The sequence below is a fragment of the Haliaeetus albicilla genome, chromosome 15 (genome assembly GCF_947461875.1).
Source record: "Haliaeetus albicilla chromosome 15, bHalAlb1.1, whole genome shotgun sequence".
In the NCBI taxonomy this organism is placed as follows: domain Eukaryota; kingdom Metazoa; phylum Chordata; class Aves; order Accipitriformes; family Accipitridae; genus Haliaeetus; species Haliaeetus albicilla.
The window spans coordinates 19736448-19756503 of NC_091497.1; the positions used below are offsets into that span (position 1 = coordinate 19736448).

At 41.8% G+C, this 20056-nt stretch overlaps 1 protein-coding gene across 12 annotated transcripts in view; it reads left to right on the forward strand.

Annotated features, from left to right (window-relative positions):
• KLF12 (KLF transcription factor 12) overlaps positions 1 to 20056 on the forward strand; it is a 249685-nt gene that overhangs the window by 57263 nt on the left and 172366 nt on the right. For 8 of the 12 annotated variants that reach the window (XM_069802558.1, XM_069802566.1, XM_069802567.1 and 5 more), the window contains exon 2: positions 12515 to 12578. The exons of the other annotated variants lie outside the window; for them this stretch is intronic. In XM_069802558.1, coding sequence (XP_069658659.1) covers positions 12558 to 12578 — 21 coding nt within the window. In that variant the 5' untranslated portion in view covers positions 12515 to 12557. The remainder of the gene's footprint in view (positions 1 to 12514; positions 12579 to 20056) is intronic. 12 annotated transcript variants of the gene reach the window in all.

The following is a 20056-nucleotide window of genomic DNA, read 5'->3' on the forward strand; positions in this document are numbered from 1 at the left end:
AGAAGAGCCTGATCCAATATGTAGACTTTGTTTTCACTTCCATATTTTTTCTGGTATTAACTTCAAGGCTGTAACACTGATTTTTGTGGTTGTTTTTTTAAACTGTAAATGTATACTTCTGGGGGTTTTATTTTCAGTGGTTTACTTTTTATTATCTATAAAACTTGGTCTGTGTAACCGAAACTTATGATTTTTATTTTTATTGACTTATATTACTTTCTTCCATGTATATTAAAATTGGTTTGATTTTCTTCTTCCCCCTGAGAGACTAACATTTGTTTTGTTTTCTAATCCTTAAATCATTGTCGTATAAAAATCAGCAAGCTACAACCTGCTTCATATTATAAGTCTGAATTACAGTTAATTAAAAATAGATATTTGTAACGGGCATTTTAACAGAATCTTAATTGTGATAACTCAACAGGATGCAACTCTGTAGGGGTTATCATTAGGACGATGACATTTACCACTTGTGGAAGTGTTAGTTGTTTGCAGTATTCCTTATGTTTATTACAAAGACTATTGTGTCTACCTCTGCTTTTAATAAAATCGTTCTCAGAACATCTTAATATTGCAACATACAGCGATATTTGCTGTTTGCCTCTGGACTGCTGTCATTACTTCGATTGTGTGTGGTGGTATTATTAACTGAAGTTTGCTCCTGTAGTGATGCTTTTATAATTGCTTTGTCTTTGGTAACAAAACCTTTTCATTAGGAGAGCATTATGCAAGACAGGTTCTGTTTTGGTGGTGTCTTGGAGTAGGTAGCACGAGTCACCTGTGCTGCTAGCAGTGAATTCAAAATATTGAAAGCTCACAAAACAGAGAACTATAGAATCATGACAATATTTGTGTCTAGTGAATAATCAGGAGCGCAGCTTAAGATACAGAAGAAGTAATTCTTGTGTATAAAAAAAGAAACCCAACCTTGAAATCTGCCTTAGCAGTGGATTAATCAGCAGGATGGAGTCAGAATTTGTCTTTTTAACGGGAATAAAGCCAGTCTCAGTGAAAGTGAGAGGGTTGTTGTTGGAATGGTGCCGGTGGGTGAGCGGTCCGCAGAAGAAGGAAGCTCAGGGAAGAGGATGAAGCAAGAGCTGTGGTAAGAGGGAGTGATGAAGGTAGGTGGGAGAAGTCACGGAGGAGTTTTGCGTTCACAAACCCTTCATCGCCTTCTTTCAGATTATACTTATAACCTCTTTTGGAGCCCCTGAATGTAAGGCAGCGGGGCACGAGAGTGCTCGCTCCCTGGGGTGCGAACAGGGTGGTCTGGTTCTCAGCCCCACAGCGCTGAAGTTTGTGGCTGGAGGTGCCCGCTGCGGCACCAGCACCCGCGTGTGCGCAGGGGGCAGGGGGCTTGAGCTGGGGGGGCTGCTGCCTTGCAACACCAACTCGCCTACCAGAAGCCTGCCCTGGCAGGGGGGAGGCAGAAAGGGAGATCCAGGGTTGAGGGAGGAGGGGTTCCCTGCCTGGGGCGAGTGTCCGTGGGAGCAGGGTCTGCGGCGGCTGTGTCTCAAGGGTGGCCGCAGGGGTCGTGAACCTGAGAGAGATGGGAGGACGCTTGAGGCTTGAGATGGGGACAACTGCAACGTTTCTGTGTTGGGTAACGTGGAAGGGAGAACCGGTGTAACCGACGGGAGTAGTTGGGAGAAAGGGCTGGGGGAACTCTGTGACGCTGATGGTAGATGAGGGGCAACCACTTGAAATCAGTGTGATTTTAACAGAAAAAGCTGTGTTTGCTAACTCTTAGTCAAATGACAGGAATATTTTTCAGTAGTGTGTGTAGTTTACGAGCTTCCTCGTAATTCCAAAATACCAGGTAGGTGTATTCCTGGCATTAAACCGAGGATGGGTATAGCCCCAGGTGCATCTTCAGCTAACGCATTTCTCCGAGTTAGTTGACAGTTAGTTTAACTGCTTTGTTAAGCAGTTTAAGTCACGTACCATGTCAGGTTACCTCCAAATCAAAAAAGTAATCAAAGGGAATTGACAGAAGAACAAAAGCTTTGATTGGCAAGGAGTTGCTGATCTTGATGCTCAGGGAAGTGGTGAATGTGGTTGTTCATGTCGTTCATGTTCTTCTGAGTCAGGATGATTTGTTACGGGTTGGGGGTTACGGATCGCGGTGGTTAGCCAGGAATAGTTTTGGGTGTCTTGGGTAGAAGTCTTTGAGCCTTGCCAGAGGCATGCTTCATTCAAAACAGCATCCATACTGTCACGTCTATGTTGGTTTTCTGTTACACCTGGAATACGGGAGGGGGAGGTTCTTCTCAGTGGTAATCTCCTCTGGTATTTGTGTCTTCTGTTGTTATTAAATTATTTATTAATGCTGTTTATTAATTTATTTGTTGAACCCTCTTCCCTGAAAGATAATTAAATACAATGAACCCACTTGCTAGCTTGTAATGGGAGTGGCAGGAGCATAAATTTGGGATTGATTGGTTTCACTGGGGTGACAGAGTATGGGACTAGCCAGCCTGGCCAGCTTCCAGGAGCTCCAGGGTGAAAATCCTTGGTCTTTAGAATTTTTATTTCCTACATGCAATACAGGATTGTTTCTTTGGTGTGCTTTCCTCTCTCGTTTAATAAACCAAGCAATGCAACTTCCTTACCATCCTTAGTTTCTGATTTTTATAATAATTTTTTATGGTGGCGTCCATGTAACTGATGAGCAGTGTACTTGCATTAACTTCTCTGTATCACCTTGGTATGCAGGAAGCTTAGCATGAGTGGTGTTGCCTTTCCTGCTTGACAGAAGTATTTAACCTTCTCAAGTTACTTTTCTTTTTTTCTCTTTTTTTCTCCAAGCTCTTTTAAAAATGGGATGCCTTTCCAAGTCTGCCCGGCTCCATTGAAAATGACAGCTTCTAAAGTCTTAAAAATTGGAGGTTTTGATCAGGAGAACAAATAAACCCAAGACTTGCTTAAAAAAAACCAAAGCTCTTAAAACTTGTAGTACCCTTCACTCTGCAGGCAACCAAGCACCATTTTATTTAAAATATTTTTTTGGTCAAGAGCAGTTGCTGGACTGACCGCAATGACAGTGACTCAGGCCCTTGTGCTGCCTCTTTCTCTCCTTTAACTACAGAGCCATGAAGGGCAGCTAGCGCAGGTGTAGGTGTCCGTAGGTAGGTGAGATGAACCCGCCAACTGGCAAGAGCTTTATCTGCTAAAGTTATTCTTCAGGTTATAGTTTCTGGGCTGTGAATGTGAATAGTTGCTGAGCCACGGTTAAGGGGATGTTTGTCCATGTTGGTCTGCAGAATGAAATGGCACTGGCTTACTGCATCCAGATGGTGAGTCCTGCAGGCTGCTGCAGTGATCTCAGTAGGAGACCAGAAAGTACAAATTACCTTTGGAAATCAGGCTACTTCTGGTTTTTGCACTTAATCTGTAAATCTGACTACATATTTAATTCCCCCCCTCCGGAATACTGAATGAACTAGTACATTGAAGTACTCCTGAACAACCCCCTGCCCTCCCAAATGTTAAAGTGATGGGGGAACTATCAGATAGGGGAGAAGTAAATATATTCCTATTTAAGCAAGGACAGGAAAATAACCAGAGGAATTGTGTCTCCTCTCAAAAATACAAGGAGAGAAATGACAAGGGCTAGGGAAGCGGGTGGAATATGGCCAGATATGTATCAGGTAGATCTCTGAACAGATGCACCTCTTCCTAAGGTTAATCATAGCTTGAGCTGAGCTTTAGAGTGTATTGGGAAGTTTGAAATGCTGGGATGGAGAGTTTCCAGTGGAAATTCTCCAGGAACAGTACTGGGGTCAATTTTACTCTCCTCACTCCTCCCGAAGACATCAAAAGCATGAGTATGCTTCAGTGACTTTCTCTGGATTTCAGATTATTATTAAAAGATTTGTAGCTACTGAGTCTGGTAGTGGAGCTGTTTCAGGCTGGTCAGTGCCTGAGGGGAACGGTGCATACTTAGATGTGGGATTTCTCCCTTTTCTGAGCTTTTTACCTACAATATGCTGAGGGGTAAAGATTAGTAATAATGCTAGTCTGCACTTTCAAGAAAGGGCAGGCTAGGAGAAAAGACATTAAAAATTATTAAGGGAAACACTTGTGGTCAACTGATCAATTTTAGAGGGTGTACCTTCCTATTAAAATAGACACACTCATCAGCCACGTTTGTAGGATGCCAGCCAAATAGACTCCTTAAACTAATTAATAGCATAACTGCCATCACATAGTGCCCCTGGTTAGAGCCTGAATATGTACCCACACCTTCATGTGCATAGATATCACACTGTTTTCTTTAAAAAGCATTTTATTGGTACGTTTCTAATCGAAAGCAAAAGGGGCCTAAATTGTAATGTATGCAGTGATGAAATTTATTGTGGGTTGAGCAAAGGCAGGAGTCGGAGCTGAACATAACTACCTGCTTTGTAGGGCAGGGTGCATTCAGCTCTTGACTTGCCTTTTTTTTGGAAGCATAACTCTGAACCTGGAAATTAGGATGGTTGAGTTTCTTCGGTACGTATCACAACTTGGAACAACGTTTTCTTGGTTTTCTTTGCTCGTCTTTCCCAGCTTTGGGGTAAATTGTGGAAGCCTGTCCTCTCTCAGCTGCAGTGGCTGTGCTAGCTAGGGGGGGTTAATGCCGCCTCATGCTTATTGTCACCTCTGTTTTGGAGGAGCAAAATAGGTTGGTTTGAGCATTTTGATGGGTTTTTGCTAACTTACCTTGCGGTGAATGATGCGGTGAGGTGGGACTTGCACACGTAGCTCAGTGGGCTCTTCCAAGGAGGTGGCCGTCTCCAGGCTGGGGCTTGGCGAAACGAGGTGTTGGCTCTTGCTGCCTGTGCCAGCCGCGGGGACATCAACACCGGTTTTACAACCACCTTCTGGTGATGTTTAAACTTACAGCTTGTTTAGCTTTCTCTGCTGCTTGTGGGAATGATTTTGTTCCCTCTTTTAAAAGAAGTTTAATGGGCACAGCTTATTCTGTTTTTGCTTATTCTCTAAGTGGTTTTGCTGTGAAAGTTGGCACAGCGCGCTCGACGCTGTGGTAAGGGGAAAGCTGCGCGGTATTTCGTCCGCGGTGGGATGATGGTTAGTGCTGTACAACATCTTGAACAGCGTAAAAGGAGAAGACGTGCCAGGGTTTGTATAAGCTACTACATATAAACAGTGTTACATTTTTTCCTTCCCACTCCGTTTTTTCCATTGTCCTGGTGTTCCCTCTGAAGGCAACTATGAGGAGACTCCCTACAAAGTTTTGAGCCACGTAAGGGTGGTATTTACCATCTGAGGCAGAATTAATCTGTTTCAGACATTCATGTGTTTCAGACTTTCTTCCAGGCTAAATCTCTGACACCTGTGCTCTGTTACCGAATCATGGGGCGCTCTCTGCAGCTGGGTTGACCGAGAGCAGATTTGGGCACAAGTCTGCAGTGAAGTTGTGCTTGTTCCTTTGGACTTGTAGCATGGAGCCTTAGGTGTTCAGACACCCTCCCTTAGATCAGGTGGTCGGGGGGGTTGCCATCACCACAACAAACATCAGATGCAGGGTCCGCACAGAAACCAAGCTTCACCGAGTGTCCTAAGGAAACCGGTGACCTCGTCCTTAAGCTCTGGCTGTTTCAGTTGTAACTGCATACGAGTGCAGGGATTGTTTGTTCTTCTGATGGTCTCTGGGATTCAGCAGCCTCTTAACAGGAAATAAAGAAAATCCTTGATTTATTTTTGAATGGGTTAGAATATAAATGAAGATTATCTTGCAGCTTTGAGAAAAGAGCGTAAGTACTGCTGCCTGCACTGCAAGTAGAGCTGGCTTGATTCTGGACTGAGCGTAAACCTGGTCTGAGTAAAGGTATTAAACCAGAAGAGGGGGAGTGGGTGATAGCATTTTGGTAATGCTAATCCTTATTAGCAGGGAAAAATAAGAATATGGAACCTGTACGGTTAAGTCTTTTTCTGTGGAACCTCTGTAGCCAACCTAGTCTCTTGATGAAAGATCTGCTGGAGAGGTTGGTCTTTATCCCTTGCCTCACTATGATGATGCAGAAGAACCACTGGCAAGTCTCTTCCCTCTTATCCTACTTGAAGCACGAACACTTTTCCTGTGAGGTACCTTCCTTCTGGATTTCACACTTTGACTTCATTTTTAGTACACTTAATCATATTTGTTTTAGTTGAAGTGCAAACAAAATGTAGCAACACAACATACATGATTCAAACCTGAAATTAGGAATAACCAGTTTTAAAATATTACTGTTTTGTAATTTTTTTCAGATCCTTGTAGGCTCTTATGAGTAGAAGTCTTGGATAGTCATTACCTGGAGAGTAATATGTACTGTTTTGCTGAAGAAAGTCTGAAGATAAGGGGAAAAGATCACTTTTTTTAAAATTCGAGTTCTTCATGGGTTTAGAAACATAGTTACGTTTTACAGCTTGGCTGAAAGTCCTGTGTTGTTTTGATGATACATTAGGAAGTATGCTTTCGGCAGATTCTTTAAGACAAGTATTTACAAAAAATATTTAATCAATCCACCAAAAATTCGTGGCTGTATGTCTGCGTGTTTTTATATACATATATGTGTGTGTATAAATAGAAATATATGTATAAAGCTGTAATTCTTGTAACAAGAAAAGGCCCACTAAGTCCTTTGACTTTGTGGACAGGCTGGTAAATGAAATTCTAACTCTAATGTGGAGTTTGAACTGTGTGCGAGGATAAGGTGGTGGTGCGAGGATAAGGTGGTGAACCGAGAGACCTTGCGCTGAGTGTGTGTACTGTAACATGAACATTTCCTTATGTCAGAGAAGCTGTCCAAAGTGATGTGTGATTGTGTTTATCAAAACTTTATTTTATTTAGATCTAACAAAAATCAATGTCATTTTATTTAAACTAGAGTTGTGAAGGGAGTATCAAGGTTTCAGAGCTATCTATTCAAACAACTGAGAGTGTCAAAGATAACTACTTTTAGAATAAAATTTCAAGGAGGATGTAGTATTCTGCTGCCTTTTCCTCTGCTCCCTGCAATTTATTGCACTCTTCCAGATTGACCACTGATGATTACCTAAATGCAGGCATTTGAGGACTCCTTTACTTCTCCGGATTTTAACTAAGTCTTTTTTTACCTTTACAATATAATAGTGTGCACACACTTTTGAATTTCATTTGTGTATGTTGATACAGTTGCAGGGTTTTTTAGATATTACTGAAAGACATTATCTTTCCCAGAGTAATAATTCTCTGAAATTATAAAACGTAGCATATTTACATAAAATTATTTTTGTCAAACCGGACTCTTAAGTGCTAGGGAGAACAAAGAGTTCTTGAAATTCATCTTTTAAGTCCCAGAAGGTCTGGGACTTATCCTTGAAGCTGTTCAGTTCAAAATAATTCATTAATGTCAAATAAAAGACCCCATAAAGAATAATGTTTATTCCTCTAAGCCTCTACTGAAAGACTGTGTAAGCACTCCTTGGAAGTTTAATCACTGAATAAACCTTTTAAAGGGAGGAGGGGGAGGAGCATGGCACAAAGGTTGTATGTTTGGTTAATGAATTGTTCATCCACATCTGGCCAGCTGCATGCTTTTTCCTATGGAGACCTGTTATCAGAGGATAATGATTTGGGGAAAAAACCCCAGACAACAGAAAAACAACACAGCTATACAGTCAGGTGAGCGAAGGATGCATTTTCTTGTGCTGCCAAGAGCTCAATGGCATTGAGATCGTTCTGGTTTGGCATAAAAGTCTTGAAGGTATCACCCCATAAGGCTCAGCTGAAATCAGAGTAGACATTTAGGAGGAGCTGCATTACCCCCCCCCCCCCCCCCCCCCCCGCCATCCCAGACTGCAGCCTCCTTGGTTTAGGTACCCCAGGGACTGAGCTGGTGGCAGAGCTGCTGCTTCTTACGTTGAATCATGATGTACTTCAGTAAGTGCGTGCATCTCTCTCTTTCTCTGTGCTAGATGTCATTCTTCGTGGGAGTCTGGATAAATATTTCAGTCTGTAGGAGTTCAGGAGAGCTAGGTATCTCCTAGCAACAAGCATCCCACTCTCTGCCTCCTGCTTCTCTTTACTTTTAATAAAATACCGGTGAAGACCAGAAACTGAAGCATTAAGTTAATTTTCAGAAATATTTTGAGCTGCTTAAGATATTTTTGTTATGACACTACGTCAGAGCAACAAAGATGTTGGTGGGGGGGCTGGCATCTTGAGTAACTCCGCTTGCCTTGTTTGAACAGAAATCACAATCAAAGACTAGCAAAAACTTTAGCTGAGGACAGAATAAACCTTATGATCACAGTTGTTCAGTGAGTAACAGAATGCGTAGCAGGTGCTCCTTTGGTCCTGTGTAGCACTTACACTTAACCTAAACCAAATGTATTTTAAGCTGTATTACCTAGTTCATCTTGCAGCTTGTGATGGCTGCTGGTACAACAGTGGCTTATGTTGGAATTTAAAGTTTTTTAACTTTTTTACAGCCAACTTTGTGGCAAAGTGTTTTGGCTAGTTTCAGTTATAATAGTACAGAACTCAGTTTACAAAGATCGTGGGCGCTAGACCCCAAGGCAAGAAAGGTAGGCACTCAAAGTGCAGTTTAGGTAGATTTTTGTCTATGCTGATTCATTGCAGTGCTGCACTGAATTTCAGCCTCTCCTGTCCCTTATTGATTTTAAAATGTTGAGGACTGTTGCAAATCTGTAGCTCGTGGCTAATATATATTTTATCTGTAGCTTCTGCAGAATGCTTTATGGAGTTTATGAATTTCCCTGCAAGAATCAGAAACATAGGAGAAAAGTATGTGACTACTATTAATATGAAGGTAGCCATTCTCAATACTGGGTTGAGGATAACTTGTGTTCCTCTGTCTCCGAACGCTGCTGAAACCGTGCTTTCAGTGATCCTGCCTTAGCTGATGTTCACGGTGGCCTTCATGAGTTTGGGAGAAGTTGCACTCTGTCGTCGGGGAAGTTTGGTGTGACTCAGGGCCTTTGAAAGGGATTGCAGAAGTGTAAGTGCAGTTTTAAGAGCTTTCAAGAAGAAAAGTGCATACTTTTAAAGTAAAATAAATGATGCAAGAAGGTGATTAAGAAACACAATTATGCCTAAATATGGGGTTTGCTTTGTAGAGGGAAAAGTTAATAAGTCCTGATTCAGCCAATGACTTAACTTTGTGAATGAGTTGGTCTTTTCCAAATGTACATTCCCATATCTGTCTGAATTAGAAAAGGGGGAAAATAGCATGAGGAATAATTTGTAACTGTATTAATGTGAATTTACTTAAGTTAGCAGTATGTAAGAGAGATGTGAAGGTGGTACCAGTATGAACTTCTTTTAAAATGAATTAACGTGGGTTTATATGTTAAAAAAATCTACTATTTGTAGAGACAAGGGCACCTCCACACACATAGTGGCCTCTGTTTGTCTAGAAATATGCTCAGCGTGATTATGCTGAAACCCTTCTCATGTTCCTTACTCTGGTCTGTGATTCCTGCTCAGCTCCGCCAGTAGGTATAGAGATGCTGGCCAGGGTGGAACCACCAAGGCATTTATTCTGATCAAGACAGGTTTTTGAAAATGGACTAGGTGTTGTAATTTCTGTTTTGGTTTTCTTATTCTGTAGGGGAAAGAATCTAATGTTTGGCATCATTCATAAGCTTTATAAAGTACGGGGTTCTGAAGACATGATTTTAAGATGATGGTTAACCTTTGGCTGGAAGTGGACATAATTCTGTGTTTCCTACTTAAATTTCTTTCTTTTGGTTGAAACTGGTGGTTTGTTAGGTGCTCTGCTCTCTGATTACTTAAAGAGCCCTTTTGACATAAAGGTTTTGAATCAGGGATATTGTGTGGTTGTCTTGTTGGGTAGATTTTCTTCTGGCATAAAAAGCACTTGATACAAATGGATGATGGTTCTATTTGGACTTTGATGTCTGTTTTCATATTTGTGATAGTAGGAACTGAGATTTCACAGTAAGCTGCTGAAAACCAAAGTCTAGAGCAGGCTTCACAGCAGTGACAGATGTGGCGGAATGGATGCACTAGATCTGTAAGGATGGACAGTCCTATTTTTATATGCATTTTGAAGTAATTTCATCTGAAGCTTTTCAGCTCTTCTGAAAATGAGGCAACAGGAATTGTGGAATTACTAGTTGGACGCCATTTTCAGATAAACCGTTTACTCTTCATCTTGTCCCCAAAAGCAGCCTATAAGAGTTGCGATGACGAGGCCTGTGGCCTATATGGGTGGCAAGTGCGCATTGGCCGCCAAAGTCAATGCTCTTGGTCACGGTGTTGGTCAGTGCTAGGGGCCAACCCCTGTCCCCCCCGTGCACCGTGGTGGAGCAGCGTTGGGGGGGGGGCACTGCTGGAGCTCGTCGTGTGCCTTGCCGGTGCTCAGCGAAAAGGAGGACAAGCAAAAGCCCTTCCATGGAGGAGAGCACCCCAGCGGTGCAAGGACGAGGGCAATTCAGTGCTTGATAAACTGCGCAGACCTGAAGAGAATTAATAAGCTAACCCAATTATTTGTCGATGCTAACAAAAGTAGCTTTTTCACGGGGAGGGCTGTTGTACATGATTTGCACAGCGAAACCAGCTGTGGCTATGGCTAGTTGGGTAGCGGTGTGTTAGCGGTTTGGAAACACATACCCTGTTTGCTCTGTCGCCATAGCCACGGTAACCTAATAGAACTTCAGGGTTTGTGTGTAACTTGAAGCTAAGTTGTGTTGTAGGAGCGTGTGTGTCTGTGTGCGTGTAGGGAGGAGTAATGGTGAGAAAACTGGAAGAACTGGAAACAACGACAGGTCAGACTCTGTCTTCCTCTGACAGAGATCCCATGAAGCTTTTGAATATATTGCATTTAATTTTAAAGAGCTTGAGGACTGTGTCATTTCCTGCTCAGGTTAGATAACCATATCATGGATGTCCAGGATATGGAAAACCTGGTCCACTTGTCCCATTTTTGGACATTAGCACAGGGAAAGAGCAGCTAGAAACTCAAAGGTGGTTCTTCAAGTATGCAATTAAAAAAAAAAAATCTTCTTCATGAAATGGAAATTTTGAAGCAATCCAAATAATGCCAAGGGACATTAAACAACAAAGGGAAGGAGAGTCTACAAGATGCATGGGAGATGGGACAAATAGTGTACAATAGTTAACATGCTCTAAGCCTACCGTATTTAGTTACATTTAGTTAGATCAGTGTTTGCAGTGATTTTGCTACCTTTTATGATTCATATGAATATTTGGAACTTTTTTCTATTAACGTTAATATTTTCTTAGCAATCAAATTAAGTGCATGGTGTTTAGTTAGCATAATAGTAGCACAGTATATGAACATTTACTAATTTTACATGCTGAAGGGAGCTTCTTGTTGTGTTTTCAGTGTAAAATTTGCTTAGTGTTTGGAAACCTGTTAGTCGTGTTGTTGTATATACAGCAGTAACGAAATACTGGGTTGTGGTTTAAAAGCAGGCAGGTGATGCTCCACTGCTATTTTGAAGGATGACCTTATTTTGAATGATATAAAAATAACAACAGATTGTTTATAATAACTCTGACAGCAGATTTAGATTCTTGACTTCACACCATTTCCATTAGTAAGAGAGACATATGTAAGTAGCATTTGCTTCCAGATATATGCATGTATTCTGGCAAGAGGTTTAAGACATACTGTCTGTTATTTAAATTTTGGACATCTGAAGCTTCCCCCCACCCCCACCCCCACCCCCACCCCAGGCTTTAAAAAAGTTAGACTACTAGATTAGTATATTTTCTTAAACCTGAAGGAGCCTCCCCAAAGTATAATATAGTATTTAAATCTCAGTATACATTTTTATTTTATAGATTCACATGGAAACATAACTAAAATAATCGTGTATCCATAGGAAACCTTTCAAGGAAAGTATAATATAGTATTTAAATCTCAATATACATTTTTATTTTATAGATTCACATGGAAACATAACTAAAATAATCGTGTATCCATAGGAAACCTTTCAAGGAATAAGTATTCAAATTTTGTAATGGTCTTGCACAGTTATTTCCCATGGCTGGAGTATTGACTGAGCTCACTAATCAGTGTATTTTGGCTTTTAATGTGTTATTGTCCAGATCTGAAATAGTATTTTTGGGAAACACATTTTGAAATACCAGTAAAGAATATTTGCACTCGGTAACTGCTGGGAAGTTTACCTGTACAAATGCAGGGTACTGAAATATAATGGGCCCTGAAGACTAATTAAAGCAGTTGGGATTTAGTGTGTTCAAGTAGCAGCTCAGAAATTAAAGACACTGAGAGCATTGACTGAAATCATTAGTTAAGAGGAAACATAAGGCTTTCTCCAGTATACTTTTTGTTGTATTTATCCAGTTTTATTTAAAGTGCTTATAAACTTACTGTTCTTCTGACCTCTGTTTTACTGTGGAATAGATGTCTATTGTTAGGTTTTTATTTACATATGCAATAATATTTGAGAAATTAATGAACCTCTAAGAAAATACATCCATTAAATTATTTCATCTTTTCTTTTTCAGGATTGAAGTGGATCTAGGGACAAATGGATGACTGAATATTCATATGAAGAGGAAAGCCATAAAAGTTGGTTGACATTTTTACAGCCATATGCATTATACATATTACTGCTATTATCAAAAATTTATATTGTGTTACAAAATGTAATAGATGAAATAACTGGTCTGAGCTTCATATGCTGTATTGTCTTTCAGGCAGGGGAATACTGTAGCGTAACACAGCTGTAGCTTAACGCAACAGTTTCTGACCAAACCTGAATGTTCAAAGCAAAACCTAGTAGTACGTTAGGGACATAGGAAATTCCTTTGCAGCCAGGTGCTTGAATGGGCTGATGCACAGTGGTGTTCATTATTCTTATGTGCAAGGATGAAGGGAGAGTGAGAGAGGCGTTGTCTTCCATTACAGCTGCTGGCTATGAAGCTTAATATGTTGTGGAGTGGCACTTGGATGCCACATTGACAGATGCTCTTTAAGAAGTCAAATAGGATATGATATCTTTGAAAGTATCTTGGTGCTTTGTTTTCTTATCATAGAGAGATGGCTGTCTTACAGCATGTATTTCTGTGCTAGTTAAAAAGGAAGAAGCTGTTAGTGGACCTCTGTGCTTTACTGACTTTATTGTTGTGCTTTGTAAGATGATAAAATTCAGTAGGCCTTGACGTCTGTCAGTCTGACTTATTGGTGACTGAACTATAGGCTTTGGCTGGGATGCTATGTTAACCGATTCCTGCCAGGGCTGTTTAAACAAAGCTGACTCTGCCTGTGGGTTTGCACTGGAGCAAATGAATTGTAATGACAATTGCAGGGTGCGGTGCAATGGGATACAGGGCACAGTCCAGCAGGATGCTGCACAGCAGCTCAGTTAAATAAGGCATTCTGGAAACTCTCTTAGTCAAGGAGGGATATGTTATGGTGGAAAACATATTTTCTAGATAGCTTTCTTCAACCCGTGAGTCTCAGTCAGGGGTGGGAACAATCAAAAAAACCAGCAAAACCTGTGGATTTTTTCAGAAGTGCAGTGTCAGTTCAATACCAGAAATGTAAGTCTATAGTTCTATTAACTTGAGCAAAGTAGTTCAGGAGGACAAAAATTCTTATTTATCTTAGTGATAATTTGGTTTTATCAATCTTTTAGTGGTTCAAATTTTGCAGTTTATCAACAACTGACTTGGATACAGAAGAGCTTAATTCCTTCTCAGGTATGCTTTTTTAGTGTTTACAACAGGTAGTGGACATGCTTATCCTAGCTACCTCTGGATCCACAAGCAGCATAAGACTTGAGGAAATCATCTGTGTCCTTGAATCCTGTCTCCCAAAATGACAGCCAGTGAAACAATCTTTAGTTCGGAAGCATCCACAGAACATCTGCTTTGTATACCACAGGTCCCAGAAAACACCTCCAGCCTCCAGGAGCCAAATTTAAACCCTAGTAGAGACAGCTAGTGGTATTAGTAACTCTGCAGTAATGTACACAGTTTCTCTTTGGGATCAGGGACCTGTATGCCCAGATAGGAACCAGCAGTTGTTGCCTGCTGAAACCAGCACACAAACTCTGAAGGAATTTCTCTTTGGTTTGATGGCTGATGTGTCGGTGGCTGCTGTCTATCCCTACCAATGTCTGATAGCTCAGGATGAGCTTGCATAGTGGGGGAGCAAACACTTCCCCGCTCAGACCTGTTGGCTATGAATAGCAGAGTGAAAAACTGATACTGTCCAAATCTTGCTTGCATCTTCCAGAACTGCAGTGATAAAATCCTGTATGTACAAACTCGGGAGGCTCTTTACTGGCAGAAAGCGTGAGAGGGTGCAAAGACCAAACTAATTATCTGTAAGCTATCTCTGGATATCATTATGTTATGGTGGACTTCTCATGCTATCCAGAAGACAGCACAGAGCGGTATTGCCATAGCATGGTAATGTTTTGCATTGAATTGAGGAGAAACTGGGTCAGACTAGAGGACCTTCTTAAGTATTTGGCTTGGGAAGTGACACCAGGGCAGAAAAAGTTAAGGATTTGTCAGATCCTTGAGAGGGGCTGTTGTAACTAGAGTCTGCACAGAGGAGGGAGGGCTTCCAGGTCAGGCAAATGCAAAAGACTCTTGCACGCGCGTGGCCTTTTCCCAGGTTCCTTGGGAAAGACTGTAGTTGCATGGGAGATGCAGTACTGCTAGCTTTGTATCTCTGTTCCTCTCTCTGCTTTTGCCTTTCTGGTTCAACACAGAGTGGTAGCAGAAGGAAGGAAGAACAGGAGAACAGGATGACCTCTTCCACATCGAGCCATAGTTCCACTCCCTCATGTCCTTCTGATGACATACTGCAGTAATTGTGAGGAAGCTGTGCAAAAGATGTGAAGATAAGGAGGGGGATGCTGAGTAATTTCTTTACATGTTTTCTGTTTGGTAGTCTTTGCAAACATAGGGCTCTGAATCCAGCTGTTAATCTTTTATGTTAGGAAAGTACCATGATTAAGTCATATCACTGAACACGAAAAAAATGTGGTTGTATGGAGGAATTCAAAGTTTGAGGCCAAAAATTCCTTTTGTGGGAAGACTGATTCCAGAAAACTTAAGCAATAGAGGTGGAGAGGGCTCCTCTGTGGTCACTATTAAGATCAGTTGATAAAGTTCTGGCTCCAGCAGGAAAGAGATTGGATTTCACTCAGCACCCTGCCTCAGCCTTTTACTTTATTGCTGTTTTGCTAACCAAGTTGTGAAAGCTTTCCATTGCTAACATGAGTATGTTGGTATATCGTTGGGGGGTGTAAACAACTTGGGTTGCATCATGTGTATGTTATATTGGTATATTTTAGGTCTTTGGTCTGCCTCAGACCATATAATAATATACGTAAATGTGGTTTTATATAAATAACTGACATCTAACCATATATGCAACTAATGAAGGAAATATGAACATAAATTTTCCTGTCTCAAAATGAGGTTAGATGAATCTTTCCGAGAACAATGAGAAATATGCAAAATAAACCTGATAGCATACATGTATATTGAATGCACATAGCTTACGATGCTTCTACATTTCCCATTATAACAGTGACTGAATCCAGAGGTTCAGTTCTCTGTTGAATCTGATGTTTGAAGTTTACATTTTTCAGTCTACAGTGACTGAATGTGGGTGTATGGAGATGAGACCAGGGTAGGAGCTGGTAAGGAAATGGGTAACTGACAGGGAGGAACTATAGCTCAGAAAGTCTCCGGCAAAGTAAAGATCAAGACTTTAAACCAAAAACAAGTGGGCAGGGCTGAAAGGAGGTCAGAGAGTGAAATTAAAGGGGAGGAGAGGTTGCTCAGATTGGAAAGGCAGGTCTGGGTTGTACATAATGAGTGGTCTTGGGTGTAGTCTCCCACTCACACTGTGGTTTCACAAACAACTTGCAGAAATACTACTGGGCAATTCATTAGATCAGGTGTAATGATGTTCTAAGTTACTTAATGCTCAAAAAATGGTAAACAGCACAGAGCTGTATTGAATTCAGTGGTGTTAGGAGATGACTGCTTATTTTCTAAAGAGGTCTATGGGATAAGCCCAAGAATATTGCTGTCTCACGAATGTAACCTGTGTGTCATCTCTTTAAAAAAAAAAAAAAAAAAAAGGGAAACTTTGGCTCAGCTGTTTAGAGGGAGGAACTCAATACAAGGGGGTGTTTCTTGAACTCTTCAGAGCTCACCCCATCTCAGCAGTCTCCCAACCTCTGATGTGCCCTTGCCTCACCTCCTCTGACTCCTGTGCGGAGCAGGGTGCAGGAGGGTGCCCGTCCTCTGAGCTGCCGGCTGCGTGCGTGGTGCTGTGCAGGGGTACTCAGCTGATGCAGTGAGGGCAGGGCTGCCCTTCAGGGTGACCTTGGCAGCTGGAGAAAGGAGCTGGCAGGGACCTCATCAAGTTCAGCAAAGCGAAAAGACCTGCACCTGGGGAGGAACAACCCTGTGCTCCACTGCAGGCTGGGCAAGCCCCTGAGTTGTCTCATCTGACTTTGGAGCTACCCTGGTTTTGGATGCAGTTTGGACTCACGGGACTTTCAATCTTTACTTTCTCTGTGATTTTATAGTCTGGTTTTGAAATTTTTTTAAATTTTTTTTTTTTAGTGTATTTGAGTGTGCTTTGAGGAACTTTTGTGTTTATATTTGCATAGTCAGAATATTAGTAGCTGTGTGGTGATATGTTTGGGTTTTGTTGTCAGCTGTCCCCTCCGTATCTATTGCAAACAAATGCAGTTTTCCTAGAAAGTAAGTGATTGCTCTTAAGCAGTCTTTCACATCTAATGTCATTCAGTGGATTCTTGGAGTATAATTATGACTAGAAACATCAACAGGGTAAAATATATTAATCTCAAGGGAGTTATATTGCACTGGCCATCAATCTATCCTTTCTGTCATGTGCTTTTCAGTTTAGATTACTCTCAGGCAAACAGGCTGTAGTTTGATGTTTTGTCTCAATTCATTATGATTATAAATATCTTGGATAAAACAATGTAACAAACGACCACTTAAAAATGACTGATGGCCCCATTCATCAAGGCAAGGAGACTGAAGTTCTTTTGGTTTCATCTGTTGTCTAACATTTATCAAGATGGGTCCCTTAACAGTCCATTGGTGGTTGATATTTAATGAATATTTCACAGTGTAAATAGATAGCAGGCCGTTTGTTGTCTGGAGCCCAGTCATATTCATAGGACAGATCTGCTTTTACTTACTGTCACTGAAAAATGTAAAACTTACGCTGAGACTGTAGAGTGGGAGGAAAACTTTTCCCCAAGCCTTATATTCAGGAAAGGGAGGAGCAGCAGAGATTTTCTTTCTTTTTCTGTTGCTTACACAGACTGCCACATACTGTGCTGTCTCTTGCTCCCATCCTTTCCTGGCACCCGGTGGGGCTGACGGGCTGCTGGCGGGCCATGCACTGTGAGCCCTGTAGCCCCAACTTTGCTTATTGCCAGCTCAGCCCCCTGGGAGTGGGGTGAGGTGGACTTGGAACTGATCCCCATGGCCGAAAAATTGCTTGGGGCATTTCCAACACTGATCTTTTCCAAGGAGAAAAAGGCATTTAAGATGCCTGCAACGAATCTCTTTGGCTTGATGCATTTGCATTGCGTATGAGCTCGGTCCTCTTCCCTTTGCCTTTGTAAAGTTAATGAGTGATTTCTGGGGAGACCTCGGCGTTCCTATTAGGCTTTCCTTACGAACAACAGTACAAAATTTGTTCTACATTGCTTCTTTCTTAATTTCTGCTGGGCAGTTGCTTTCATAGTCTAAATGGTTTCTTGTTTATGGGTCCTGGGTCTTGGCTCCATTCCGTTCATTTCCCAACTATTTTGCTGTGTTTATACAGTGCTCTTCAGCAGCTGGCTTAGGGTGGGTATCCAAAGCACACACATCTATACACATACAAAATCAGTTCATTGGAGTTAGGGCCAAATCATATTAAGTGCTTGGCTTGTGATCTGACCTTGTTTAAAATCAAGTTGGATTATGATTTTGAGGGTTTTCTCCTTGTATTTTATTCCTGCCAGTGTGGATCGGGGGGCAGACATCTATGGAGGATCGTAACCATAGCTTTTACGTTTCATATATCAAAAATACAATATGTTTTAGAAGTGTTATTTTAGTGGTTGAAGATAACTGTGGTCTTTCTGCACCCTCACACTTCAGAAAGGCAATAGAAGTAGGCACGGGGTGTGTTAGACATTGCCTGTCAAAGCCTGGTCTACTGCAAAAGCCTGAAGCTTTGCTTTTAAAATCAATAAATACAGAGATCTTTATATAAAATAAATACGATTGTATTTTCAAGTAGTCAGCGCAGAGCTGCTTGAGAGGCTTTGCTCGGGATCAGGAGAAATGTCTCTGGCCCGGCAGTCGCTTGGTAGTGGTGTGCAGGGTTTGCATCCCGGTGGCTGCACAGATTTTTGCTCTGCTTGAAGCTGCTGTGGTATGTTTCAGGTGCATTGATTTTGCAGTGGTTCTTGAATTAAAATCCTGTTTGTTAAACGTTTTTTTGAAAAAGGAAGAATGGAGAATTGCATAAAAAAGGATGGCACCTACCTTCATGTGAAGTGGTGTGGGGGGAAATAAGGTGGCCCACATTGTAGTGCAGCTCACAAGAGAGTAATTAGTCTAGAATTGACAAAATGTGACAAAAACATGGAATATTAAGAATACCAGAGTTCTTTTCACAGTTCATGTCATTAAAATTACTAAGTGTCATTGTAAAGCAAAGGTAGATCTTGCTGGTGTTGCCTAGATCACTCCCCCACGAAGAGATGGGTGGTGGTGATGAGTCTGTGATTAGTAAATTGTGGATGTAGGTGACAGCTGTGTTTAAGGGTCTGCTTCAGTGCCTATTGACATAACTCAGTGCAGTAGAGTGCCTGTTAAACTGCTTCTGAAAGTTAATAGGTATCCCCTTACAATTTTAGTTAGTAAACGTTGGCATCTATCGTTTGTATTACTGCTGTTGATTGTAAGGCTTGGTGTGTGATTACTTAACTTTTTTTGATTAATTTAGGTCATACAAAGCTTAAACTCTTCCTATGATGAGTGTCCTCCTGTAACTGTTGCTTTAGTTTTTAAAGTTTGGGGATTTTTTTGGCTTTTCGGGGTTTTTTTTATTTGTTTTTTAATTTCGTCTTGGGAGTGAAAAAAAACTTCACCTTGAAAAGTTTAGCCAGAGCTGAGAACAGAGATAGCAAAAACTAGCCTGTGAGCATAAAGTGACAAATTGCTTTATAATGCAGGCACAGACACCCTTGGCTGCCATTTCTGGTATTTGAAATGCATGTTGTGTTGGTGTTCCTGGGCTGAGAGGGAGAGAAGATGCGCTACAAGCAGAGTTCCCACTTGTCGGGAGAGGCAGAAACGGATGCCGCTACCTCTTGTAGTCTCCAAAATGCGTGTTGTAGACTATGCGAAATAAAATGATGGAAGCAGCCGGGAGATCTAGGTGGGAAATTTTGATGTGAGCATTTCCTCAGTTCTGGCTGCAGCTGCATCTAGTATCTCAGGACTGCCAAGCCTAAACGTAGGACCTGGCATACCTGCCTTGCCGAGCGCATCCCCTGCAGGGAGCGAACTGTGGCCATGGTGCGAGCCATGCCAGGTCGCTGCATGCCCACCAGCCAGGGTTAGCTCCCGCCATACTGCGCTTGCTGCAGGTGTGCTGCTGCCTTTTGGAGTATGGGTGTCCTCCAGTACCTTTGCGGTGCTCCTGTTGCTCGTTACTGTTGTTGTTGGAGATAATTGGAGGCCTATCAGTGTCGAGTTTCCATGGCATGAAAGCATGCGTTGCATGTCGTGGGCTCCGGTGTGAGGCCGTGTGCAGGGGTCTCGGGACAGGCTTGGAGGGCTTGGTAGGACCAGTCAAACTGGTAGAGGTTTGTCCACACTGTTACTAGAAGAGCCTGGAAGGATCAGTCCTCCCAAACCACAGGCCGGTTTTGGTTTTGGAGGAAGCTGGCTGGAGCAGTCTAGACTAGAGCTGGGAAGTGAGCAGACTGTTACTGGTTTAGCTTAGATCAGGAGATGCTTCCATGAATGTCC